We start from the raw sequence: 27,694 nt of genomic DNA, 5'->3' as shown, positions 1-27,694 counted from the left end.
TTGTTGCTGATTCAGAGAAGTCAGTGTAGCTGGGCCTCAAATCGAGGCCTCCACTGCCTTTGCTTCCTGGTTCTGTGCACAGGGAGGAGCAGACAGCGACAGGATGTATTTTCACAAATGGCTTTCAGGGAAGGAGAGATAGGGAGGGTGCAGGGTCCAATTTCACTCCTTGGCATTATACTTTGTTCTTATGAGCTGCCATATCTTATACACAAGCCAGATGCGGACCCTGCTACTTGAAGGTTTTCTAGGGTTGTTTTCATAAGTAGTGCCTCTGGAATTTGGGGAATATATTCAGCAGAATTCTAAAATGAATAGTTCTGACTATTCTGAGTAGCCAACACAAAGTTATTTAGAAATTTCTATGATTTGCCTATCATCATTTTGGTGAACTCATGTGTCACAACATGTGATTTTTAGATTACAAAATCATAGGCAACTTTCTGAAGAAAGCTAAAAATTCCCAGTTTACAGTATGACCCAGGCCTGTCAGTCCCAAACACACTGCTTTCCCAGGGTCTATGTTTTACATCCAACCAGCCTGAATGATTTCAACATTACTTCTCCTGACCTTCAGATCACATCCTTTCTCTTTTACAAATTACAGTTCTAAGTCTATCAACCTCATGAAGAGACTTCTACTTCCCTAGGATTACCCTTGACCCATTCCCCCAGCAATATACTTAATAATTGTTGCAAAAACAACAGCTATTAATTGTATTAGAGCTGAACATCTTCCTCACAGTGTTAAATTTTAACCACGTTTCTAAGTATGGGACCTCACATGCCCTACGCAGTGTTCCCTTGGTGTGCCTAGTCATGTAGACAGACCAAAGGCTGCATAATTGTTCTGTTGTTGTACAGCAGATACCATCTTTGTTCTCCAGGAAGAATACAGAACAATGCAAGATTGCGAGAACAACTAGTTGAAATGCCACTGAACAGGAAGATTTTGTACAGGCCTTCAACTATTTAGTTACCCTTTGTGCACTAATAGAACAATGGATATTTCTTAATTCAAGCTGGGAGAGAAAAAGAGGAGAAAAAGAAAAATTATGACAATTCTGTTTACTTCCCTTCTGTTTGTGGTAACATGTCTTTTTGTTATGCCTGAAATAGAAAAATCCTAGTGATGGAATAATATGAATGAGAAAATTATCTGTGTATAGGCTAAAAGATGGCAGAACAAAAAGTCAATTCAAAACAGACCAGTGGTCAAAATGGTGGTATTAAGTAAATGCTGTACTCACATCTCCCTACAACCACATCAAAATTACAACTAAACTACAGAACAACCGTCATTGAGAACAACCTGAAATCTAACTGAACAGAAGTCTTATAACTAAGGCTGTAAAGAAGAAGCCACACCAAGACTGTCGGAGGGGCAGAGACTCAGAATGAGCTAGTCCCACACCCATGCATGACAGATACAAGTCAGGAGGGATGTCTCACTGCTAAGGTTCCCCCGAAGGAGTGAAGGGTCTTGTCCACACACCAGGCCTCCAGCCCAGGGGATCTGATATAATGGGTGTGGTAAGGGGGGGTTGATTCAAGGGAGGCTTGATGAAGTGACAGCTTAGCTGAGATTTAATGGATGATTCTAATTCAGGTCAATAAGATAAAGAAAGTATTATAAAAAGGTAAAATACTATATGAGAAACCCTGGCCGCATAGTGTTGTCCTGATATGCCAATGTTGTGGGTTCAGTGCCCAGTCAGGTCATAGACAGCAAACAACCAATAATAAGTGAAACAACAAAACTGATATTTCTCTCCCTCTGCCCTTCTTCTCTCTCTCTAAAAATCAATACATTAAAAAAAATACTATAAAAGAAAATTCAGATTTGAAAGAGGGGGAGGGCTCTGAAGACGAGAAATCCTGTATGGCTAACACTTGGGTAACAGAGGTGATAGTGATATGGTGTGAGGCTGGAGACATGAGTCACACCACCCACTGAGCAATGGAGGCTATGAAAAAGAGCTGAACAGAAGAGACATGATAGATTTGAGAATTTAAAAGTCTGTGGTATTTAAAAGGAAAAATTGATCATATTGGAGATGGCTGGAGTGAATGCAAGGAGACAAGTTAGGAGGGCTCTGCTCCAGTCCAGGTCAGACCAGGTGGTGGCAATGAGATTGGGTCAATCAGCTTAAAATACTCACTCCTGTGTCACTTCCCATCTTACAGATAGAAAAGTCATCTCAAAGAAGTTAGGCAAGTCATGTGAGACCATAGAACCAATACATGGCAGCACCAGGTCCAGACCTAATCTTCCAACCTTGAGTTAAAGCTCTACCCACAGTACCAGCTGTTCTCAACCTTTTTCTGTGACACGTGAGTTTGTGCGCATGGCCACAGCACTTCCATATTTATATCTGTGTATCTCCTATGTGAGAAAGCAGATCCCAAGGCACATGAGTTAGAGGGGGGTTATTACCGTATTTCCCCATGTATAAGACGTACCCTTTTCTGAAAATTTTGGGTCTAAAAACTGGATGTGTCTTACACAGTGGTTGTAGAGTTTTTACCTGCATTTCCTGCTTTTTTGCACAGATGAATTGTATGAATTTTATGATGAATAAAACTTGAATTCAATAACTTTAAGGAATACATTTTCTTTTTCAAATTTCGGGCCCCACAATTAAGGTGCATCCTATACATGGGAGCATCTTATACATGGGGAAATACGGTATAAAAGCAACCATAATTTCACTTTAGTTCATTAAAAACAAGAGAAGAATTGCCTGACCAGGCAGTGGCACAGTGGATAGAGCATTGGACTGGGATGCGGAGGACCCAGGTTTGAGACCCCTAGGTTGCCAGCTTGAGTGTGGGCTCATCTGGCTTGAGGAAAAAAAAAAAAAGAAAAAGCTCACCAGCTTGGACCCAAGGTCGCTGGCTCGAGCAAGCGGTTACTCGGTCTGCTGAAGGCCCACGGTCAAGGCACATATGAGAAAGCAATCAATGAACAACTAAGGTGTTGCAACAAAAAACTGATGATTGATGCTTCTCATCTCTCTCCGTTCCTATCTGTCTGTCCCTAGCTGTCCCTCTCTCTGACTCTCTCTCCCTGTAAAAAAACAACAACAACAACAACAAGAGAGGAATCATTTGCAAATTTGTTTATTAAACCCTTATTAGTAACACATCTCTCCCATTGCAGTTGGTAACTGAGCCTTGCACCCAGGAACTACTGATGTCCTCACTCACTCTTGAGTTGGGACAAGGGAGAATTTTTTTTTCTGCTCTACCTTTGAATATAACTTCATTTCATTCTCCCAAAGGGAGTAGGGACAGAAGGCTCCGCGGCTCATTTCTGAGGTGTCTAAAGGGTTGTCAGACCATAGGCCTGGAAACTTGGTACAAAGCTGTTAGATGTATGTATGAGGGAGGTAAAAAATAAAAATAAAAAAAATAAAAGAAGATTCTAATGAGTTGCATCTGCTATGACTCTATGAGGTCACAGGTTTGCAGAAGTGATTCTGTTTAGTCACAGTTCTGTCCAACAAGACCTGTAATTCCTCCCTTATGATGAAGTGCCTTTCCCCTCCACCTCTGTCATTTATCTCTCTCTTTTTTCATTCTCTCTTCTTCTTCTTCCTTTCCTCCCTCCCTTTTGTCCTTCTTCCTCTCTCCCCCTTATTTTGACAATAATTTCTTGGATTCTACAATAGAGGATTTTCTGGTTATTACCCAAGCTAATGCATACATAGGGCAATGGGCAAAAATAGTGTGAGACAATATTTCATGGCAGATGAGAAAAGAGAAGCTAGACTGTAAATGTAGGAAAACAACCACCTAACTACCACCACCCAATCCTCACCAGTGACCACCCCACATTTCTACTGAGTTACTCCCAAATGTCATTTCTTTTTCTACAGACAAGGCCATGTATCAATCCTGGGAGGGGCTTACAAAGGGACAGTTTAGGAAAGCACCAGACAGGACTGCAGATATTTGGGCCAGGGTTCAAAGGCTGCAGGCATGTTCTGTCTTCGCTGGCACAATAGGAGGAGGGAGCTGCTGAAAGACCACAGGGCACCGCCAAACAGGTACTTTCCCCACCCTAAATGGCCACATACACTTTTCTCCTTTTATTACCCAACCAGGAGATTCAGGTTCTTGGGGGTGGGGGGTAGTCTTAACCCAACTTATATCCAGAATGAGGAAGAAGAGATGAGAACTGAAGGAATTGCCAGGAAGGATCCTGGCATCCTCCCACCAGTGAACTCTGACCACATTGCTGTCCGACATCACCAAAATAACCCCAGTCACACAAGGCTGATGATACGTCTTGGTTCAAAGAACAAAGCAAGCAATTTCAGCCACAAGGAAAAAAAACCTTCTGTTTAAAATACTCAATAGAAGGGTTTTAGCTCATTGAAGACTAGAGTCATTTTTTTCTGGGGGAAGAAAGAACCCATCAGGACAAAACCAAAACAATTCATAGGCCCTGAATGGATTAGTGTGAAACCGGGAAGTGGAGGGCCAGAGGTGCCTCGCAGAGCCTCACGCTGCAGACACCCAGCTATGTGGTTACTGCGAATAAAACTCACTCACCTTTTTTAGAACAAAGCTTTTGGCAGAGTTGTTTTTTTAGGATTATTATTGTAGTTATGAATATTAAAACAATGATGAAGGAAGGGATGAGAATCTGAAGCTGCAAGTTCGGAGGGTCCTTGGGTACCATCTCACCTGGGCGAAAGAAAAGCACCAGAATGGATTACACAGCAGTTTAGAGGGAAACCAATGAGGGGCCATCTCAGTGGGTTGTAACCAGCCCAGCTACTTGCACCGAGCATTTACTTCATGCTAGGTACTGTTACATGTGCAGTGCATGTATTAACTCATTTACTCCTCACAACCACCCTATGAAGCAGGTTCTATCACGACCTCCATTCTGCTGGTAAGGACAGCGAGGCCTAGGAAACTTTCCCGAAGTCATACAGTAAGCAACAGAGCTGAGATATAATCTAGGCTGTCTGGTTCCAGATCCACACTTAGCATCATTCTGACACATCTATCATAGTCTGTCTATCTATCTATCTATCTATCTATCTATCTATCTATCTATCTATCTATCTATCTATCTATCAATCTATCATCTCTCTTTCTCTTTGCCGTAGGATATTCTCTCAACCCAAAACTGTCTCCCCACTCCTCTGTCAAGCACTCATGGTGCTTAGAATCTATATCACTCGTTATTCAATTTCAAGGAGTCACAGGATCCTTTTGAAGAAATAAAACATTGTAGGTACTGCTGATATATGAAATCCAGTCATTGTGAATTCCAATAACTGGCTCCTTTCCCTGTCACACTTAATCCAGGTCCTGGCTCTCAGGAAAAGATGAGTTTAGTAGAGAGGTAGATAGAGGAGTAATTTTGGAGCCAGGGAAAACCTTGTGAAGGAAGGCTCTGAATATTCCAAGGTTAGAATGAGGGCCCCAGACTACAAAGGACAGGGCTGGACGGGGGTTCACTACAGGCAGATGAAAGGGGACCCAAGGCAAGCTGTGCCTTTTGCAAAAGCCTGCATTTTGCCTCCTGGGGTAAGTTATACAGAATAAACATACCATCCTGGCCCTAGAAAAACTTGGCAAAACTGCTCAGGAGAAGAGGCTTTGTCCTTTTAACTGCCTTCTCCTTCCCCCAACACAGTACCTTCTGAGAACCATAGACCATTTTAACTAAGAGAGTATACATCATTTAACCTGAGACCCTCATTTTAGAATTGAGAAAGTAAAGCTCAAATATGCTGAATAATCCATCTAAAGTCACCACTAAGTTAAGTGGCAAAGCCAGGATTGCACAGCCAGATCTGTTTGATCCAAAGCTCAGGTCCAACAGACATTTGTCTCTATCCAAAGACTGTAGTGAGCACTGAGGAAGAAAGGCAGCAAGAACGCTGGCTCATCTACACATTGGGTAACTCATACTTAAAAACATTTTTTATTGAGGTATAATTGACATACAATGTTCTTTTACTTCCAGGTGTACAACATAATGGTTCGATATTTGTGTATATTGTGAAATGATTACCACAGTAAGTCTAGTTACCATCCCTCAGTGAATAACCCATATTGATTACAACCTGCTCCCTCACTTCCAGGAAGTGCTGTTTAAGCACTTGCTGTATGTTGTACCATAAATCAAGGAGTCCTGGGACCCTCACTGTTATCACAACAGGAGAGATCCTTACCTCTGTGCCTTTATGCAAACACTTTCCTGTCCATGTTCTCTCATAGTCCTTTCCACATACAAAAGCTTATTCATCCCTGAAGACTTCCTAATGTTCACCCTCCAATAGAACATCAGTCTGCTTAGATTGTATTTTAAGTGCAAAGACCTTATCTAAGTCACCTCTGAATCCCCTATAAAGCCAAGCACCAGCTATATGAATGGTGTCAGTAAGGATTTGTTGGGCTGAATTGACTATCTATCTAGTCCTTTTAACTGGATCTTCCTTGTCATTGATTACCTTGTGGCAGACTGTTGCTTATTTCTTAAATCCATTATCCTTTTGTTACCTACTATTAGCCAGGTATTAGCTGGACACATGGTTTCTCACAGACTACATTTCTAAGCCTCCCCTGTAGTTAGTTGTGCCCAGATGTGTAAATTAAGTTCAGGACTAGAAAATAGATCTTCTGAATCTTGGCCTTAAAACATCGAATATGTCTCTTTTTCCTTTCTAAAGGCTGAAACATGTATATGGCAGTGGTCCAGATTTGACAATTCACCAGAAATAACACTCTGGAGAATAGTAGAACAAGATGGAAGGAACCTGGATCACTGAATGACTTTATGGAGTATAGCTACTCAACTGCTCTGAACCACCTTCTACCTCTGAATATTGCATGAGAGAGAAATATACTTTTGTCTCATTTGAGTCACCACATTTCGAGGTTTCTTCACCTATATTCTAATATATATTCTTCCATATTATTTTCTAACATTCGCATGCTACTTAACAATGATATGATGCTGTAATGAGAAAGCTATTTGTTTTAACCTTACCCACAGTTTTATCCACTCACAAGGAAGCCATCCCTGCCTCTTGCTAAAGGTGTCATATTTTTTTCTGTTTCCATCCTGAGTGCTAAGGACTTTACAAATATATTTCATTTACTCCTCACAATAGCCCTATAAGTAGCTACCATTATTTACTCTCACTCTACTAATGGAGACAGTCTTAGGGTGGCTCAAGTTCTCAAAGCTAGTAGGTAGCAGAGAGGATTTGAAACTCAAGTCCATCTGACTTCAGAGCCCATGTGCTTGACCACTGCCAGATGTCCTAGAAAGCCCTGTCTGCCAGCCCTGTAAGAATCTGTGCTTTAGTCCCACTATATCTCCTAATGAAAATGCAATAACTGACTAAGCAGAAAAAACTCTGTTTCTAAAGGAAAACTGTCTCACTTCTCCTTGATTTCTGATGGAAAGTTAGGATGGTCAGTCATCCATTCTAGAGTCATGGGTGCACTTCCCACCCTCTGAATTTCATTACTGTATTCATTTGATTCACTGACTTCTGGAGAAGCTTGTGGTGGGTCACAGAAATCAGCAGTGAGTTGCTCAATTTATGAGAATGAGTAGAAAGGGGACAGTCATAAGACAACTTAAAATGCCTTTGAGAAATAGAAGCTAGGAACCCGTGGGTGGATGTGTGACTGTGGTTATTTTGTTGCTGGTATTTGTACTGCAAGCCAGGGCATCCTTTGACTGCTCTGATCTGACTGTCCACATAGTCTGGTGGCTGGGATGATGGGTCTGGGATCATCTGAAACTAAGTCTTCAATCCCTTAATTTGACATCTGTTGAACACTTATAAGCAGAGCACTCTGCTTTTACTGTAATCTGGGTATAAAGAAGACTCACGCAAACAATTAAAATACATGGAAAATAAAATAGAAATGAAAGTGAAAAGATAAGAACAGTCACAGGCAAACAAAGAAGTGGTTCATTTGGTTTTAGGAGGAGAGATGACGGAAGACCATTCATGTCCTGGAGTTACGTGAGCTACCCTGGAGAGAGGGTGGGGAAAAAGAAATTCTACCTCACTTCACTGTAGTAATTTAGTTAGAATGAAGCCAGGCTAACGCTAGTGTTGGAATTGTGTAGTGAGTGAAGCATCGATAGGGAGGGAAGTAGAGAGTCGGGGGCTTGGAAATGACCATGCAGCCACTGCTTCTAAAAACAATCAGGGCCTGACCAGGCGGTGGCGCAGTGGATAGAGCATCAGCCTGGGATGCGGAAGACCCAGGTTCAAAACCCCGAGGTTGCCAGTTTGAGCGTGGGCTCATCTGGCTTGAGCAAAAAGCTCGCCAGCTTGGACCCAAGGTCACTGGCTCGAGCAAGGGGCTACTCGGTCTGCTGAAGGCCCGCGGTCAAGGCACATATGAGAAAGCAATCAATGAACAACTAAGGTGTCGCAATGCGCAATGAAAAACTAATGATTGATGCTTCTCATCTCTCCGTTCCTGTCTGTCTGTCCCTGTCTATCCCTCACTCTGGCTCTCTGTCTCTGTAAAACAAACAAACAAAAAAACAATCAGGGAGTTTTGTTTTTGTTTTTGTTTTCCCAGTGGGAATGTGTGAAAAAGTGCCTGAGCAAAGAGGTCATGGAGGTGGGAGAGGGTCAAGCAAGTTCAGACAGTATGTGGTGAGGAAGGAGAACAGAAGATCCTACTATCCCCTGAGAGTAGAGCATGAAGTTGGAAGGATGGGTAAAACTAGGTTGAGAATTTCTAAGTGTTCAAAGATTTCTCCATCTCCCTGCTGGTTCCATTCATGAGTGATATCCCAAGCTTTAATGCAGACCCCACAGGTCCCTCCTACAACTGGTGACTCTTCCGTCAGCTATGCTGGCTCACAGGGAGGGGGGTTATCTGACTTCATCCTTAACTTCACATAGCCTCCCCCTTCCAGAGAAATGATCAGTCTGTTCTTCCACTTCTCTACCGTGAAGAAAAAACAGTGATGTAATCAGTGGTGTAAAGGGCAGATGCTAGTTATTTTCAAATTCATCTTACTCAGGCCACTGTTTCTCTGTAGAGATCCTTATATACGTGCTCTTCTAGAAACCCACATTTTATCTACTATACTGGCCTACATTTTACCAAGCAGAATATTCCACAAAGCAAAGAACAGTTGAGTAAACAATTCCAGGGGGAAAAAAATTCCCCTGGGATTGTTAGTATTTAACCACTAAAGCTCTAGTATGAATTAGTTATAGCTCTATTTTCATAAGATGACAAGTCTGGTGGTCTTAGCTCTGGTAAAAAACAGAGATAAAGATTATTGAAAAACCAGCTGGCCTAATTCACTATTTTCATCAAAAGTTGACCCTAAAAATGATGTGTTTCTAATGTCCTTATTTCTATCAGGATCCTTAGCACGACTCCTCTCTACTCACTTCACCATAGTGATTTAGTTAGAAAGGAGCCGGGCTACTGTTAGCGTTGGAATCGTGTAGTGAGATGTCCATAGGTGGGGGAGTGGGAAGTCGGGGGCTTGGAAATGACCAAATGCCCATGCAGCTGCTGCCTCTAAGAACAATCAGGGAGTTTTGTTTTTGTTTTCCCAGAAGAAAATACTAGAAAAATTAATGTGCATTAAGTCACTTCAAAACTCTGTTTGGTTTGTTGATTGGTGCCAGTCTATGGTAAAATTTAAAATTTATTTTAATTTGGATAGAGCAGATAATTCTGACACCCCAACTCATATCCTGTCTGTTCCACCCCTGATTTCAGCCATGTCTAAATGTGGTGGTTCTTAAGGTTCTGACTCACTTTCCCTGACAATCTCATCACAAGCATGTGCTGCTTCTGTAGTAGGGCTCCCCTAGTCATGAAGGTTGGTCCCTCTCACCATTACTCCAGTGACCCACTTGTAGAATTTTTGCTTCTCATCTTCACAGATTTTGGGTTTACTAGATTATATAGGTCCAGCTTCCTAGTGGGGAATGCTTCTACCAAGGGTTGCTGTACCAAGGAATATGTTCTACTGCATCTAAAGTTATAGCTATTGCCTCATCAGCTTGAGCTCTACCCACTGGTGGACCAGCAGGCAGGAAAATAAATATTATATTGGTGGAGTAATTATTATTATTATTTTTTTAAAAATTTTAAGCAAGAGTAGGGGAGGCAGAGAGATAGACTCCCGCATGTACCCTGACTGGGATCCACCAGGCAAGCCCCTTACAGGGCAGAGCTCTGCCCATCTAGGGCATTCTCCTTGCTCAGCAACCGAGCTATTTTTAGTGCCTGAGGCAGCCACCAAGCCATCCTCAGTGCCTGGGGTTAACTCACTAGAATCAGTCAAGCCATGGCTGTGGATTGGGGGGAGAGAGAGGGGATGAGGAGTGGAGAAGATGATCCCTTCTTCTGTGTGCCCTGACTCAAAATTGAACCTGGGACATCCACACATCTGGCCGATACTCTACCACTGAACCAACTAGCTAGGGCCTATATTGGTGGAATAATTATATTTAATTAATACAAAGAACTTGAATGCTATTACATAATGGAAGCAAGGAAGACTATGTCTAGAATGTGGGGATCCACCAATCTCTGATTCTTGTATTTCCATGCCCAGTAATAACAATGGAAAGGCAATTGTAGCAACCTCTGTCAGCTAAGAGCAAGGCAACTAAGGGTTGAAAGTCTGAGTTCCCCAGGCAAACAATCTATTGTATGTGAAGTGCTGAATGAGAGAAATCTAGACTGTATGGTGGGTGAAATAGATGATAAACATCAATTGGGATCAATTGAAGCAGAAGGAAGTGTAGTTTATTTCACAAACTTTTGTATATATCTTTTGCAGAGATTGTAGCTGTTTCTCTGCCTGAAGGCTTAGAGGTAGTAGGCTCAATAAGGCATGAGTGGACTTAAGCAGTGCAAAGGTTAGACTGTTGTACTCTTGCCTCACTTCCTTTCAGCTGCAAGTCTGATAGCAGCCACAGATAGGATGGAATCCTGGCTGGGCTTTGACTTCATGGTCAGTGATTCATGTTAAGTGGCTATTGGATTTCTTTCCTGGAATGACCCTGATGCTTCAGATGCTGGGGAAGCTTACTCAGCCCGTATGCATGCACAGCTCACAGAGGAAGGAGTTCATACTCCAGTGGACAACTGGACAACTGTAAACCTCTGGGGTGACAGCAGAGGGATTAGTTCTTCTACCTGAAGTCCTTTGAGCAAACATCTTAGGAAGCCATCTGTATACTGTTTAGGGACTACTTGCATATTTGAGCTCCTGTTGCCCACATCAACTTTGATATTGTATCCTTATATTTGCTTTTTCTTCTTTCCTTCCAAACCTCTCATTTCTGTTCCCGGGATAACCACCTAAATACTTGAATGCCAACAAGTCCTTATCATAGGCTCTGTTTTGTCTAACAAAGACAAAGGACAAAAAGTGAACTATAATGACAACAGAGTGAATTTTCTATAAAGTCAAGTTAATCAGTACTTAGGGACTGTTGTTTATTCTGTGATGATATTCTTTATTTGTATGGTAGCAGAATAATGGCTCTACTTAAAGGTGTCCATGCTCTAATCCCTGAAACCTGTGAATATGGTATCCTATATTATGAAAGGGTTTTGCAGATGTGATATGTTAAGGAACTTGAAATGGGAAAAGTATCCTGAATCGTTGAGTTCAGGTAGGGGACCAGTATTTACTGTAGTCACAAGGACCCCTAAATGGTAGAAAAGGGAGACAGAGTTAGAGAAAGAGATATGATTATAGAAGCGGAGGTCTGAGTAACGCAATTGCGGGTTTTGAGAGTGGAGGAAAGGTATTGTACAAGAGCCAAGGCATGCAGGTGGCCACTAGAGGCTGGAAAAACCAAGAAAATGAATTCTCCTTTAAAGCCTCTGCTATCCTCTCGACACTTTGATTTGAGCTAATTGAAGCCTTTTTCAGACTTCTGACTCCCAGAAGTATAAACTAATAGATTTGTGTAGTCCTACATCCACAAAATGTTTGCTAATATGTTACAGGAGCAAAGGAAACTTACTCACTTGGTGATAAAATGACCTGTCTCTCATGAAATGATTAGTTGTTCTTTGGCAAACGAATGTTCTTACTTGGCACACAAAAATTGTCTTGTTTGAAATTTTAGTAGTGTATGAAGTTCTAAAAGTATGAGATTCAGCACAGACAGCGAAAGCTCTACAAGGCTTTTTTAAGAGGTCAGTTTTCCTGGAAAACCCCAAACCATTTAGCTGGCAGCAAAGTCAGCGAAGTGGTTGATATTTATCTTACTGACTCAAGACACTGTTCCTGTGTCACAGTGATTAGCTGCTTCCTTTTCAGATCCATTATCTACACTTCAACGCTCTATTCTGAGCTCTAAAAGGTTGATCTTTATGGGATGTATCAGTGGGCTCCCTTGTTCTCTGACTTCAGCTGGTTCAGCCAATGTGAGGCCCCGGCAGGAGATCAGAGGGTGGGAGGAGAATTCCACTGTTTGGCGTTGCTGCTTGTGGCAGCATCTTCTATCAGAGGCCACAGCCATAGTGAAGTGGTGCTTTCCCTATAGCTCCTTTCTCCAGGTTTCAGTCATCTCTTCAATAGTGGTGATTGCTCCTCCATTGTTAAAGTCCCAGGGTCCTTCACTATCCTCAGTAGTTTCTCTAAATCCTGATTACTACTTCATAAACTGTTTCATTACATTCTCCTCAAATTGCTCATTCTGAGTGTGCCACCCGTTTCCCAACTGAACCCTACCTGATGGTGTCCAGAAAGGCAGGCAGCTCTTACCTTGAGGGTCAATGATGGCTGAAGTAAGTTCTTTCATATTAGCATTCCAGAATTCACAGCTGAAGTTTCTGCCAGGCGGTGGCTTTAGGCGCAGAACACTAGTGACCTGGTAGAGTCCCTCAGAGGTCTCCATGTGGCTTGTCTTGGCAGAAACATTGATATTTGGCCAGGATACTTCTGCCAGGGGATAACCTGCAGCCTGGCAGGTGAGCTCTACCTCATCTGTCCCTGGGATCGGAAGGACGTGAGTGTTTATTTCCTTGTAGGAAGCTGGACAATAGAAGAAGAAAAGTAAATAAAATTTTTCTTTTCTGATTCCCATAGAGTCCTGTTCTCAATGCCATGTGAAATAAATAAAATGATCATTATCAATATTAAGTAATAATGGCACTGATTTTTAAAAACATTTCTCTTGTCCTATATATTATGCTATTTTACACATGTTGAATTATTTAATTCTTACAATACAATAAAAATGACATTGTTGATATTCTCAATGTTTGATGGCGATGACTGAAGCTAGTGAGGTTGAATATTTTGCCCAGAGTCACAGGGCTAATAACTGGTAGAGCCAATATTTGCACACTGGAAATTTGATTCCAAATCTAACAGTACTTTATGCCACCATATACTGTGGATTCTTGTATTACCATAAATTATCTCACAATTGAGACAGAAGAGAAGAAAGAGGATAGATAAATAAAATTACTAGCTAACTCTCATATCTTTAGAGTTTCCCCTAACACCTTCAGGAGAAGTTTTTCTTCCCACTTCCTCCTTCCTTCTGTTCTCTTTAGGATTGGGAGGATAAAAAAATAAAGAATAGATTCTGTCTGTAAATAGTAAAAAATTGGGCATATTTATTATTTACTTCTCTCCAACACACACACACACACACACACACACACACACACACACACACACACTTCTGTGCAGTATATGCTAAGTGAATTAATCAAATGGCTCTCTACCCTCTAAAAAACAGATCTAAAATAGACATGGGTGAAGCCAGAGAGCAAAGACACAAGGACAAATTGTCCAGTTACATTAGAGCAGGGGTAGTCAACCTTTTTATACCTACCGCCCACTTTTGTATCTCTGTTAGTAGTAAAATTTTCTTTTCTTTTCTTTTTTTTTTTTTTTTTGTATTTTTTTGTATTTTTCTGAAGTTGGAAACAGGGAGGCAGTCAGACAGACTCCCGCATGCACCCGACCGTGATCCACCTGGCATGCCCACCAGGGGGTGATGCTCTGCCCATCTTGGGGCATCGCTCTGCCGCAATCAGAGCCATTCTAGCGCCTGAGGCAGAGGCCACAGAGCCATCCTCAGCGCCTGGGCAAACTTTGCTCCAATGGAGCCTTGGCTGCGGGAGGGAAAGAGAGAGACAGAGAGGAAGGAGAGGGGGAGGGGTGGAGAAGCAGATGGGCGCTTCTTCTGTGTGCCCTGGCCGGGAATTGAACCCGGGACTTCCGCACGCCAAGCCGACGCTCCACCACTGAGCCAACTGGCCAGGGCCAGTAGTAAAATTTTCTAACTGCCCACCGGTTCCACAGTAATGGTGATTTATAAAGTAGAGAAGTAACTTTACTTTATAAAATTTATAAAGCAGAGTTATAGCAAGTTAAAGCATATAATAATAATTACTTACCAAGTACTTTATGTCAGATTTTTGCTAAGTTTGACAGAATAAATCTTTATAAAACAACTTACTATAGTTAAATCTATCTTTTTATTTATACTTTGGTTGCTCTGCTACCGCCCACCATGAAAGCTGGAACACCCACTAGTGGGCGGTAGGGACCAGGTTGACTACCACTGCTTTAGAGGATAGCTAAAAAGAAATAAGGATTAATATAAGCAGATACAGGGGAATATGGAAAGTAACCTGTTGATTTTGGAGAAAGGAAGAGGCAATGAGCACTAGCTTTTATTAAATAAAAAAATATTTCCTAAAGAAATAGAATTTCAATACAATCTTTGAAGTAGAGAGATATATAGCACAAGTGTAATAAAACCTTTTCACTTAAATTGTTGGGAGGAGTATAAATAGGCACAAACTTTGAGAAGCAAATTTACATGAAAATAATGATAACAGCCAATCTGTATGATTTACTGAGTGTTCTGTGGGTGCTGAACTTCGTGCCCCGTGCTCTCACATCCTGTGGATGATGAGAGAATGCTCATTCCCCTCTCCACAGTTTCCACCCTTGAGCACCTCCTCTGTGTGTTCCTATATTATAAGTTGCTGATTTGACCAGTTACAGCCAAAGACAATCACTGGAGAGCAGGGTGACTGCACCTTCAAGTGCTGTAACAACCTGTGGCATCCGTGGAAGTTCTTGTCTCTGTTCGAGTAAGTGCACTCGGTTGGGCCTGCCGCCTGTCTCCCTCACAAAGTGGCGGACATCTCCCCAGCTCACAGGATCCCAGCTCCTGCTGTGACTGGGCAGGTGGGTCAGACTTTCTTGTCTTAAGGCTGGCTGGATGAGTGACCTTAGGGTCTGATCTGCAAACCTGGACTCTTAAGATAAAGGAATAAGAAATGAGAGGTCCCTATTCTTAGTCATATTCTCCAGTGTAAATTATCAGCGAAGCCCCAAATTTGGGAAGGAGAAAAGGGAAAAATTATCTTGTCAACCAGTTATTAATTTAAAAACTAAAGTTCATTTATCATTTGGCATCGATTCTTGTGTATGTAAGTCACTTAGTCCAGAACTTGGAGAGGAGCAGGGGTGAGTGGCTCTAAAACCTGACTCCCTCCCCTTAACATGCATTATGTCCGTTTTAAACCACACAAAGACCCTATGGGGTAGGTAAAATTCATATTCCTAAACAGTAAAGAATAAAACATCTGGAATTGGGGTAGATGTCCTTCACAGCTACAGTATTCTGATTTCTGCATTGAAATGATCACAGAGGATGATTCTCCATGTAATTGCAAAAGTCTGGAGATGGAGCAATATAGAACAGGGGCATGTTTTCCAGGGGGCCTTAGGAGTCCCCAGAACTAGTCCATGAGGAGAATCAGTTCTGAGCCAGCCTCTTGAAGTACCTGAGCTAGTTAAGACTTACTAGTTTCCTTGGAGCCAAGTTTAGGCCTACCACTAGCCATAAGACAGTATTTCAGTCATACATTCTGAGTACTTACTTTATCTTTCATTTTATGTTATTAATCTACCCTTGGTATGATGTCCTCTAATAATCATTTCATTCTATTATATTGTAGATTGTTTCTGAAGCTGTGGGGTCTTTGGGTGAGATTGAGAATGGATTTATGCGAGCAGTGCATTGAGGCTGAAGGCCGGTCTGCTCTTAGAGGGTTGCTTGGGATAAGAAGCTGATCTTCAAGGCCAAGTTAAAAGGTGATTTCTCAGATAGGAGGGTCAGGAATCAGGAGCTGGGTTAAGGCTTGGGGATATATAAATGAGGAAGCAGATGGGAGAGTTGCTGAACTAGAATCAGTAAGGTTTGGGGAAGGGACTTGAGACCACATCTACATTTAGACAACTTAAAGAATCTTCACAGTCTCTTTTGTATTTGGGAAGTGGCTGAAATGGCATTATTATTAGCAGCACACAATGGGGAAGCTGGATTGAGGGTATTATTCTTAGGAAAAGATGAGTAAATTTTAGAATTTCAGAGGTGGGAGTGGTCTTAAAATTCAACTAGCCCAACTTCCTGCTCAATGAGAAATAGCTTCCTTAGCAAGTTTGCTAGATAGATACTTGATGAATGTTTCACATGCACTTGGAAATAATGTATATTCTGCAGTTGTTGGGTATAAGTTTCATGTTTGCCAATTAGTCAAGATGTCTATGTTGTTCAACTATTCTTCTTCTTCTTCTTCTTTTTTTTTATTCAGTGAGAAGAGGGGAGGCAGAGACAGACTCCCGCATGCACCCCAACCGGGATCCACCCGGCAAGCCCACTAGGGGTGATGTTCTGCCCATGTGGGGCATTACTCCATTGCTCAGCAACCAAGCTCTTCTTAGCCCCTGAGGCAGAGGCCATGGAGCCATCCTCAGCATCTGGGGACAGCCTGCTCCAATTGAGCCATGGCTGCAGGAAGGGAAAAGAGAGAGAAAGAGAGAAGCGAGAGGGGGAGGGGTGAAGAAACAGACGGGTTCTTCTCTTGTGTGCCCTGACCGAGAATTGAACCCAGGACATCCACACACTGGGCTGATGCTCTACCACTGAGCCAATCGGCCAGGGCCTCAACTCTTCTATTTTCTCTTCTGTTTATTCTATCAGTTATAATGGAGATGAGTTGAACTCTTCAAATATGCCTGTCAATTTTTGTTTTATATCATATATATATATATATATGTATGTATGTATATATATATATATATTTTTTTTTTACAGAGACAGGGAGAGAAAGTCAGAGAGAAGGACAGACAGACAGTTTTTTGCTGCGACACCTTAGTTGTTCATTGATTGCTTTCTCATATGTGCCTTGACTGTGGGCCTTCAGCAGACCGAGTAACCCTTTGCTCAAGCCAGCAACCTTGGGTCCAAGCTGGTGAGCTTTTCTCAAACCAGATGAGCCGGCGCTCAAGCTGGTGACATCGGGGTCTTGAACCTGGGTCCTCTGCATCCCAATCTGATGGTCTATCCACTGCACCACCGCCTGGTCAGGTTGTTTTATATATTTTGAAGCTATGTTGTTAAGATGTGCACACATTTAGGATTGTCTTCTTGTTGAATTGACATTTTTATCATTATGAAATGTCCCTTTTTATATTTAATAATACTTCATTTCTCATTATACTTTCCCAATACTTCATTAACTCACTAGTTACATTTTTGTTATGTACATCTATGAATGGAAGCTCCTACTTCCAGAAGCAGTTATTGCCATGCTTGGATACTTAAAAGTTAAACTGTCATTGGAAAATTTATTTTTATGCCAGGTCAAATTTACCTCATGGTAGCTTCAACCACTGGTTCTTGTCTGGCTTAATAAAATGACATATGATAAGCACAGTGGTTAAGAACATTGTCTTCAGATTCTAAAAGGTTTGACTAGGCTTGAGCCAAGGGCTGGTTACATGACCTGTTGAGCGTTCATGTTTTTCATGTATGATGCTTATCCTTAACAGGAGTGTTAGAATGATTAAATGTGTTATGTGCCCAGCCTGACCAGGCAGTGGTGCAGTGGATAGAGTGTTGGACCGGGATGCAGAGGACCCAGGTTCAAAACCCCGAGATCACCAGCTTGAGTGCGGGCTCACCAGCTGGAGTGGGGGGTCACTGGCTTGGGCGTGGTGTCATAGACATGACCCCATGGTTGCTGGCTTGAGCAAGGGGTCATTCGCTCTGTTGTAGACCCCTGATCAACACATGTACAAGAAAGCAATCAATGAACAACTAAGGTGCCACAAAGAAGAATTAATGCTTCTCATCTCTCTCCCTTCCTGTCTGTCCCTATCTATCCCTCTCTCTGTCTCTCTCACACATACACACACAAAAATGTATTATGTGCCCAAAACATAATGTTAGTAATTATTATTAGCTCTTTCACATGAGAAGGCAACCCATCAGGTTCACCTGTAGATAAAACATGACTACGTCTTTCAACCATTTCTCATAGGATGTAGCTGTCAAACCCAGCTCCAGATACCAGTCTTTGGATTCACTTTATTTTTGCCAATGTAACATGATCTATATTCCAGATATGATCTAAGCAGTACAAAATATAGTGTGACTAAATACTTCCTATGTGCTGAGCACACTTTAGGCCCAACACAGTTTTTCATGCAGCCTAAAGTCATGAGAGCATTTTTTTTTTAAGTATTTATTTATTTATTTATTGTATTTTCCTGAAGCTGGTACGTGGAGGCAGTCAGACAGATTCCCGCATGTGCCCGACCGGGATCCACCCGGCATGCCCACCAGGGGGCAATGCTCTGCCCATCCGGGGCGTCGCTCTGCTGCGACCAGAGCCATTCTAGTGCCTGAGGCAGAGGCCACAGAGCCATCCTCAGTGCCCGGGCCATCTTTGCTCCAATGGAGCCTTGGCTGCGGGAGGGGAAGAAAGAGAGAGGAAGGAGAGGGGGAGGGATGGAGAAGCAGATGGGCGCTTCTCCTGTGTGCCCTGGCTGGGAATCGAACCTGGGACTTCCGCACTCCAGGCCGATGCTCTACCACTGAGCCAACCGGCCAGGGCCTTCATGAGAGCAATTTTGTTAAGTGAATGACCTACTGCCCAGCTTGGTTGGCTATAACAGACTGCTTGCCACTTGGAGATTATCTCCAGGTTGACACAAGTCTACCAATCACCCTTTGTTGGCCCTAAGTCAGCAACTACTAGTTATTCAGTCTGTTACAGATATAGTTAGCTATATTATTATTATTCAACCCACATTTTACTACTTTATGCACAAGGTGTGTGCTGTGTAGGTCCTAGACTTGTTTGTCCTCAGATTCATCCCTCAATTTTTCTTCTCTGCTTTTTACTACAGGTAGGCTGACTTCTGCAGGTTGTGTATTCCAGGTTCTTGACAGCCAATATGAGCATGATGGGAAGATTAGAGGGTGAAAGAGAGGGAAAAGTCAGGGTATTTCTTCCTCATGCTCTGTGCTACAATGGCCTCTTTGACAAGAGCTCCATCTCTTTCTTGGCTCCTGCTACCACTGGACAGGTCCCCTGGGATTTCAGTGTCTGTCATGTGACTCTGGCCCCTGGGCTCCATCAGCCCTGCCTTCTTGTGTTCTCTCCAGCCTACCAGCGGCAGCAGCTCCCTCCTCCTGGTAATTGCAGATTTGCCTCCCTGTTCCCAGGTTGGCTTCTTAGTCTGTTCCATCAGAAGTACTATTTCCTGATTTAAATTTCCACTGATTTAAATGATTTCTGATTTCTCTGACTATATGATTTATTAATTACAGCAACTCTAGCATTTCTGAAATACAGATAAGCTGTATATAGTATTACCTGCTTATCATCATAAAGACAGTAAGTAACTAAGGTTTTAAAAATGTAGTTTCGGAGATGACGTCAGAGTAATGGCGGGGTAGGAAGCGATACCGATAAATCTCCCCCAAAACTCAACAAGATCTTCAACCAGAAACAGAAAAACCTATACTTGGAGCTTCCAGATGCTTCGCAATACACCCAAAGGTATGATTGAGTGAAAAATTGGCTAAATATATAACCAAACCCCGAAGGAAATAGGGAGTAAGAAGTGCTCCGCCTTCCTCACTAACCTAAACAGGGTGGCTTTCTCTGGTAACTGTGAATATAGAAACTGAGGTGGGCAAAGGGGGTGAATACATCCAGGCCGCGACACAAACGGCCGAACCAGGCTGTGGCACGGAGATCCAAGCCAAGGAAAATCTGATCCTGTGGCAACCCGGGCAATACAAGCTAACACTCGCGCCAAACCCAAACAAAGAAAGACAAGCGGCGCGGACATTTTACCCGGTCTCCTGGTTGGTGCGCAGTTAGTGGGCGAGAGATTTCTTCCTAAGCCCCGGAAGTGGGTGCCCGTGTTGCCCCACGAAGAGGCAGGGTCAGAGGCCTTTCTGTGGGCCGAGGGCAGAGTCTCTGGGCAGCCCCAGCGCCCTGGGAAAGCCACGCACGGGAGGGAGTGAGAACTAATTCCAACGGTGGAGATTTTCCGTACTGGAGGGTGTTTCACTCAGAGGGAAACGCGGCCGGCCTCATATCCTGGTTTGCGCGCGCAGATAAGAAGTGAGCGATTCCTCCGAGTGCCTCGGCAGTGCGCGTCCGTGTTATCGCACAGAGGGGCAGAGTCAGGGGCCTTTGTGTGGGCCAAAGCGGAATCTCGGGCCGCCCCAGCGCCTTGCAAAAGCCGCGCATGGGGACGGAGCGAGACTCAATTCCAACGCTGCAACTTTTCCCTGCGGTTGGGGGTTTCACTCAGAGCGTGAGACTGCTGGCCGGATATCCTGGTCTGCGCGCGCAGCCAGTGAGTGAGAGTTTCCTCCAAGCGCCCCGGAAGTGGGTGCCCGCTTGTGTTACCGGACAGAGTGGCAGAGCCAGAGGTCTTTGAATGGCCGGAAAGCCCGCCTGATTATGCTAGCAGCTCTGACTGACTGAGCCTTACCCAGAGCCCTGTGCTGAGTGGAAATAGAGTGGGGAGTTGCCAGCTCTTTAAGCCTCTTACTATCCAGGCAGAGGCAGCAGCAACCCCATAGCTGGATTATCAGGCTACTAATTGAGGAAGGAAAGACTAGGAGAAAGGCTCCAGGAACACGGACTCTCTCACTGTCGGAGCCTATAAATGCTAATAGCCTCGACTGCCAACGAGACTAAAGCACAATACATGACATTGCCATAGAGACTTATCAACTGCAAACCTCCACCTGAGCGTGGCAAAGGGGCAAAACCCGGGGTACAGAGTCACCGACCAGGAAGAGGGAGAGAAAAGAAAAAGCAAGAAGATAACCTCTCAAAATCAAGAATAATCTGCAGACTTTATAACCTATCCCATTGTATTATATTTGTTCGTTTGTTTCTCTTATCTTCATTCTTGATACTTTTTTTTTCCTCCTCCAATTTGACCGATTAACTCTCTGCCGGTCTTACTCTCTCCTCTCCTTGAACTACACTACCCATAAGTGTTACATCTCCCATTATCTTTTCTCTTCTCTTCCTTTCTCTCTATGAGGGTTGCACTCCAAAACCCTTAACTCTCTCTCTCTCTCTCTCCTTTCTTTTTTCTTCTTTTAGTGGTTCCCTCTTTTTTTCTCTCTCTCTCTCTTTCTTTTCTCCCTCTATATTAGTTTCTTCCTTTCTCCTTTACATCTCCTCTCATTCAAACCTCAATAACAAACAAATTATCTTATCTGGGACTCAAACTTATGTTTGTGGCATTTTGGGGGGTTTTTACTTCACCTTTTTAACTCACTAGCAGTGCTCCCATCCCTGGCTCTCCATATTATCTAGTTCTTGTTCCACTAAATATAATAGTAATTTTTTAATTTGTCCCCCCATTTTTCCGTTTTCCTCTTAATCCTCTCATCATAACTCTTAGACAACCAACACCTAAAAGCAAATCATTTTATTCTTGACCCAAATTTTTTCCTTATTTGCTTTTTGTGGGTCCATACGCTCTTTTTTTTTCTATTTTCTTTTTTTTTTTTTTTTTTTTTTTTTTGCCCCTTTATTACTTTTCCCCAATTCAGGCCCTCCATCACAGGCATTGTTTGTTATAATTCACAGTCCACCACAAGATTTTCTCAAGAAAGAGAGGAGAGGAGAGGAGAGGAAAAAAGGAGGGGGGGAATAATTTCCTTTTTTTAAAAAATTTTTATTTTATTTTATTTTTCTTTATTTCATTATTAATTTTTTTTTAAAAAACAACTCTTTTTGATTTTTTTATTTTTTTATTATTTTTTTAAACTTTTTATTCTTTATTAAATCTCATTAATACTATCAACAAAACCACCCTCAGATGCCATTAAGGAAGAGAAAATCGAATATCATGGATACAAAAGAAAGAGAGGTAACACAGCTAGATGAGGAAAAATCTATGGAGAAAAAATTTAATATATTGGAAACCTTGGAGCTAAATGACAGAGAATTCAAGATAGAAATCCTAAAAATCCTCCGAGATATACAAGAAAACACAGAAAGGCAATTTAGGGAGCTCAGAAAACAACTCAATGAACACAAAGAATATATGTCCAAGGAAAATGAAACTATAAAAACAAATCAAACAGAGATGAAAAATTCAATTCACGAGCTGAAAAACGAAGTAACAAGCTTAGCTAATAGAACAGGTCAGATAGAAGAGAGGATTAGTGAAATAGAAGACAAGCAACTTGAGGCACAACAGAGAGAAGAAGAAAGAGACTCAAAAATAAAAAAAAATGAGATAGCCCTACAAGAATTATCTGACTCCATCAAAAAGAATAACATAAGAATAATAGGTATATCAGAGGGAGAAGAGAGAGAAAATGGAATGGAGAACATACTCAAACAAATAATAGATGAGAACTTCCCAAGCCTGTGGAAAGAACTAAAGCCTCAAGTTCAAGAAGCAAACAGAACTCCGAGTTTTCTTAACCCCAACAAACCTACTCCAAGGCATATCATAATGAAATTGACACAAACCAACAGCAAAAAAAAAATTCTCAAGGCAGCCAGGGAAAAGAAGAATACAACATATAAAGGAAGGCCCATTAGATTATCATCAGATTTCTCAGCAGAAACTCTACAAGCTAGAAGAGAGTGGACCCCAATATTTAAAGTCCTGAAAGAGAGGAACTTTCAGCCACGAATACTATACCCATCAAAGCTATCCTTCAAATATGAAGGAGAAATAAAAACATTCACAGATACAGAAAAGATGAGGGAATTTATCATCAGAAAACCCCCACTCCAGGAATTACTAAAGGGGGTTCTCCAATCAGATACAAAGAACAAAAAAAAACAGAGCCACAAGTAAAAGCTCCAAGAAGAACACAATAAAACCAAATTTAAACTGTGACAACAACAAAAAGAAAGAGGGGGAGAAGATGGAGATTAACAGTAGCAAAGGACGATGGAGTGCAAAAGTACACACAAAATAGTTCACTACAATGAACAGGGTAGGGACCCTTTTCATTATTCAAAGGTAACCACCATTGAAAAAACCACCACAGAAGCACATGAGATAAAAAAGATAGCAACAGTGGAAAGATGTATGGAATACAACCAAATAAAAACAAAAGATAGAAAAACAAAAGAGAAGGATCAAACAAGACACAAAACTAACAGAAAGCAAGATATAAAGTGGCAATAGGGAACTCACAAGTATCAATAATTACACTAAATGTAAACGGATTAAACTCACCAATAAAAAGGCACAGAGTAGCAGAATGGATTAAAAAAGAAAATCCAACTGTATGCTGCCTACAGGAAACTCATCTAAGTAACAAGGATAAAAACAAATTCAAAGTGAAAGGCTGGAAAACAATACTCCAAGCAAATAACATCCAAAAAAAAGCAGGTATAGCAATACTCATATCGGATAATGCTGACTACAAGACAGGAAAAGTACTCAGAGACAAAAATGGCCATTTCATAATGGCTAAGGGGACACTGAATCAAGAAGACATAACAATTCTTAATATATATGCACCAAACCAAGGAGCACCAAAATATATAAGACAGCTACTTATTGATCTTAAAACAAAAACTGACAAAAATACAATCATACTTGGAGACCTCAATACACCGCTGACGGCTCTAGATCGGTCATCCAAACAGAGAATCAACAAAGACGTAGTGGCCTTAAACAAAACACTAGAGCACCTGGATATGATAGACATCTACAGGACATTTCATCCCAAAGTGACTGAGTATACATTTTTCTCCAGTGTACATGGATCATTCTCAAGAATTGACCATATGTTGGGCCACAAAAACAACATCAGCAAATTCAGAAAAATTGAAGTTGTACCAAGCATATTTTCTGATCATAAAGCCTTGAAACTAGAATTCAACTGCAAAAAAGAGGAAAAAAATCCCACAAAAATGTGGAAACTAAACAACATACTTTTAAAAAATGAATGGGTCAAAGAAGAAATAAGTGCAGAGATCAAAAGATATATACAGACTAATGAAAATGACAATACGACATATCAGAATCTATGGGATGCAGCAAAAGCAGTGATAAGAGGGAAGTTCATATCACTTCAGGCATATATGAACAAACAAGAGAGAGCCCAAGTGAACCACTTAACTTCCCACCTTAAGGAACTAGAAAAAGAAGAACAAAGACAACCCAAAACCAGCCGAAGAAAGGAGATAATAAAAATCAGAGCAGAAATAAATGAATTAGAGAACAGAAAAACTATAGAAAAAATTAATAGAACAAGGAGCTGGTTCTTTGAAAAGATCAACAAAATTGACAAACCCTTGGCAAGACTTACCAAGGAAAAAAGAGAAAGAACTCATATAAACAAAATCCAAAATGAAAGAGGAGAAATCACCACGGACACCGTAGATATACAAAGAATTATTGTAGAATACTATGAAAAACTTTATGCCACTAAATTCAACAACCTAGAAGAAATGGATAAATTCCTAGAAAAATACAACCTTCCTAGACTGAGTCAAGAAGAAGCAGAAAGCCTAAACAGACCTATCAGTAGAGAAGAAATAGAAAAAACCATTAAAAACCTCCCCAAAAATAAAAGTCCAGGCCCTGACGGCTATACCAGCAAATTTTATCAAACATTCAAAGAAGACTTGGTTCCTATTCTACTCAAAGTCTTCCAAAAAATTGAAGAAGAAGCAATACTTCCAAACACATTTTATGAGGCCAACATAACCCTCATACCAAAACCAGGCAAGGATGGCACAAAAAAAGAAAACTACAGACCAATATCTCTAATGAATACAGATGCTAAAATACTAAACAAAATACTAGCAAATTGAATACAACAACATATTAAAAAAATAATACATCATGATCAAGTGGGATTCATCCCAGAATCTCAAGGATGGTTCAACATACGTAAAACGGTTAACGTAATACACCATATCAACAAAACAAAGAACAAAAACCACATGATCTTATCAATAGACGCAGAAAAGGCTTTCGATAAAATACAACACAATTTTATGTTTAAGACTCTCAACAAAATGAGTATAGAAGGAAAATATCTCAACATGATAAAGGCCATATATGATAAAGCATCAGCTAACATCATATTAAATGGCACTAAACTGAAGGCTTTCCCCCTTAAATCAGGAACAAGACAGGGTTGTCCACTCTCTCCACTCTTATTTAATGTGGTACTAGAGGTTCTAGCCAGAGCAATCAGACAAGACAAAGAAATAAAAGGCATCCATATCGGAAAAGAAGAAGTAAAGGTATCACTTTTTGCAGATGATATGATACTATACATCGAAAACCCCAAAGAATCCACAAAAAGACTACTAGAAACAATAAGCCAATACAGTAAGGTCGCAGGATACAAAATTAACATACAGAAGTCAATAGCCTTTCTATATGCCAACAATGAAACAACTGAGAAGGAACTCAAAAGAATAATCCCCTTCACGATTGCAACAAAAAAAATAAAATACTTAGGAATAAACATAACAAAGAATGTAAAGGACTTATATAATGAAAACTATAAACCATTGTTAAGGGAAATCGAAAAAGATATAATGAGATGGAAGAATATACCTTGTTCTTGGCTAGGAAGAATAAATATAATCAAGATGGCTATATTACCCAAAGCAATATACAAATTTAATGCAATTCCCATCAAACTTCCAATGACATTTTTTAAAGAAACAGAGCAAAAAATCATCAGATTTATATGGAACTATAAAAAACCCCGAATAGCCAAAGCAATCCTAAAGAAAAAGAATGAAGCTGGGGGCATTTCAATACCTGACTTCAAACTCTATTATAGGGCCACGACAATCAAAACAGCATGGTATTGGCAGAAAAATAGACACTCAGACCAATGGAACAGAATAGAAAGTCCAGAAATAAAACCACATATATATAGTCAAATAATTTTTGATAAAGGGGCTAACAACACACAATGGAGAAAAGAAAGCCTCTTCAATAAATGGTGCTGGGAAAACTGGAAAGACACATGCAAAAGAATGAAACTGGACTACAGTCTCTCCCCCTGTACAAAAATTAACTCAAAATGGATCAAAGATCTAAACATAAGACCTGAAACAATTAAGTACATAGAAGAAGACATAGGTACTCAACTCAGGGACCTGGGTTTTAAAGAGCATTTTATGAATTTGACTCCAATGGCAAGAGAAGTGAAGGCAAAAATTAATGAATGGGACTACATCAGACTAAGAAGTTTTTGCTCAGCAAGAGAAACTGATAACAAAATAAACAGAAAGCCAACTAAATGGGAAATGATTTTTTCAAACGACAGCTCAGATAAGGGCCTAATATCCAAAATATACAAAGAACTCATAAAACTCAACAACAAACAAACAAACAATCCAATAAAAAAATGGGAAGAGGATATGAATAGACACTTCTCCCAGGAAGAAATACAAATGGCCAACAGATATATGAAAAGATGCTCATCTTCTTTAGCTATTAGAGAAATGCAAATCAAAACGGCAATGAGATACCACCTCACACCTGTTCGATTAGCTGTTATTAGCAAGTCAGGTAACAGCAAATGTTGGAGAGGCTGTGGAGAAAAAGGAACCCTCATACACTGTTGGTGGGAATGTAAAGTAGTACAACCATTATGGAAGAAAGTATGGTGGTTCCTCAAAAAACTGCAAATAGAACTACCTTATGACCCAGCAATCCCTCTACTGGGTATATATCCCAAAAACTCAGAAACATTGATACGTAAAGACACATGCAGCCCCATGTTTATCGCAGCATTGTTCACAGTGGCCAGGACATGGAAACAACCAAAAAGCCCATCAATAGATGACTGGATAAAGAAGATGTGGCACATATACACTATGGAATACTACTCAGCCATAAGAAATGATGACATCGGAACATTTACAGCAAAATGGTGGGATCTTGATAACATGATACGAAGCGAAATAAGTAAATCAGAAAAAAACAGGAACTGTATTATTCCATACGTAGGTGGGACATAATAGTGAAACTAAGAGACATTGATAAGAGTGTGGTGGTTACGGGGGGGAGGGGGGAATGGGAGAGGGATAGGAGGTGGGGAGGGGCACAAAGAAAACAAGATAGAAGGTGACAGAGGACAATCTGACTTTGGGTGGTGGGTATGCAACATAATTGAACGACAAGATAACCTGGACTTGTTATCTTTGAATATATGTATCCTGATTTATTGATGTCATCCCATTAAAAAAATAAAATTATATAAAAAAATAAAATAAAAAAAAAAAATAAAAATGTAGTTTCACATGCCTCAGCATTAGAGAATCTAGGTAGGGTTCTAATCATAACTGACAAAAATATTAGTTAGGGTTGCTCTCAATT

General features: G+C 41.1%; 1 protein-coding gene across 2 annotated transcripts in view; it reads right to left on the bottom strand.

Annotated features, from left to right (window-relative positions):
* Positions 1–27,694, bottom strand: part of PDCD1LG2 (programmed cell death 1 ligand 2) — a 59,363-nt gene that overhangs the window by 6,849 nt on the left and 24,820 nt on the right. Inside the window, exons 4-5 of one of the 2 annotated variants that reach the window (XM_066368091.1) lie at positions 12,767–13,036; positions 4,561–4,695 (exon numbers count right to left, since the gene is read on the bottom strand). In XM_066368091.1, coding sequence (XP_066224188.1) covers positions 4,561–4,695; positions 12,767–13,036 — 405 coding nt within the window. The remainder of the gene's footprint in view (positions 1–4,560; positions 4,696–12,766; positions 13,037–27,694) is intronic. The other variant, XM_066368092.1, reaches the window with a different exon arrangement.

Source organism: Saccopteryx leptura, chromosome 2 (assembly GCF_036850995.1).
Source record: "Saccopteryx leptura isolate mSacLep1 chromosome 2, mSacLep1_pri_phased_curated, whole genome shotgun sequence".
In the NCBI taxonomy this organism is placed as follows: domain Eukaryota; kingdom Metazoa; phylum Chordata; class Mammalia; order Chiroptera; family Emballonuridae; genus Saccopteryx; species Saccopteryx leptura.
Note: the sequence above shows the minus strand (reverse complement) of the source record. Positions and strands in the feature narration are given on the sequence as shown.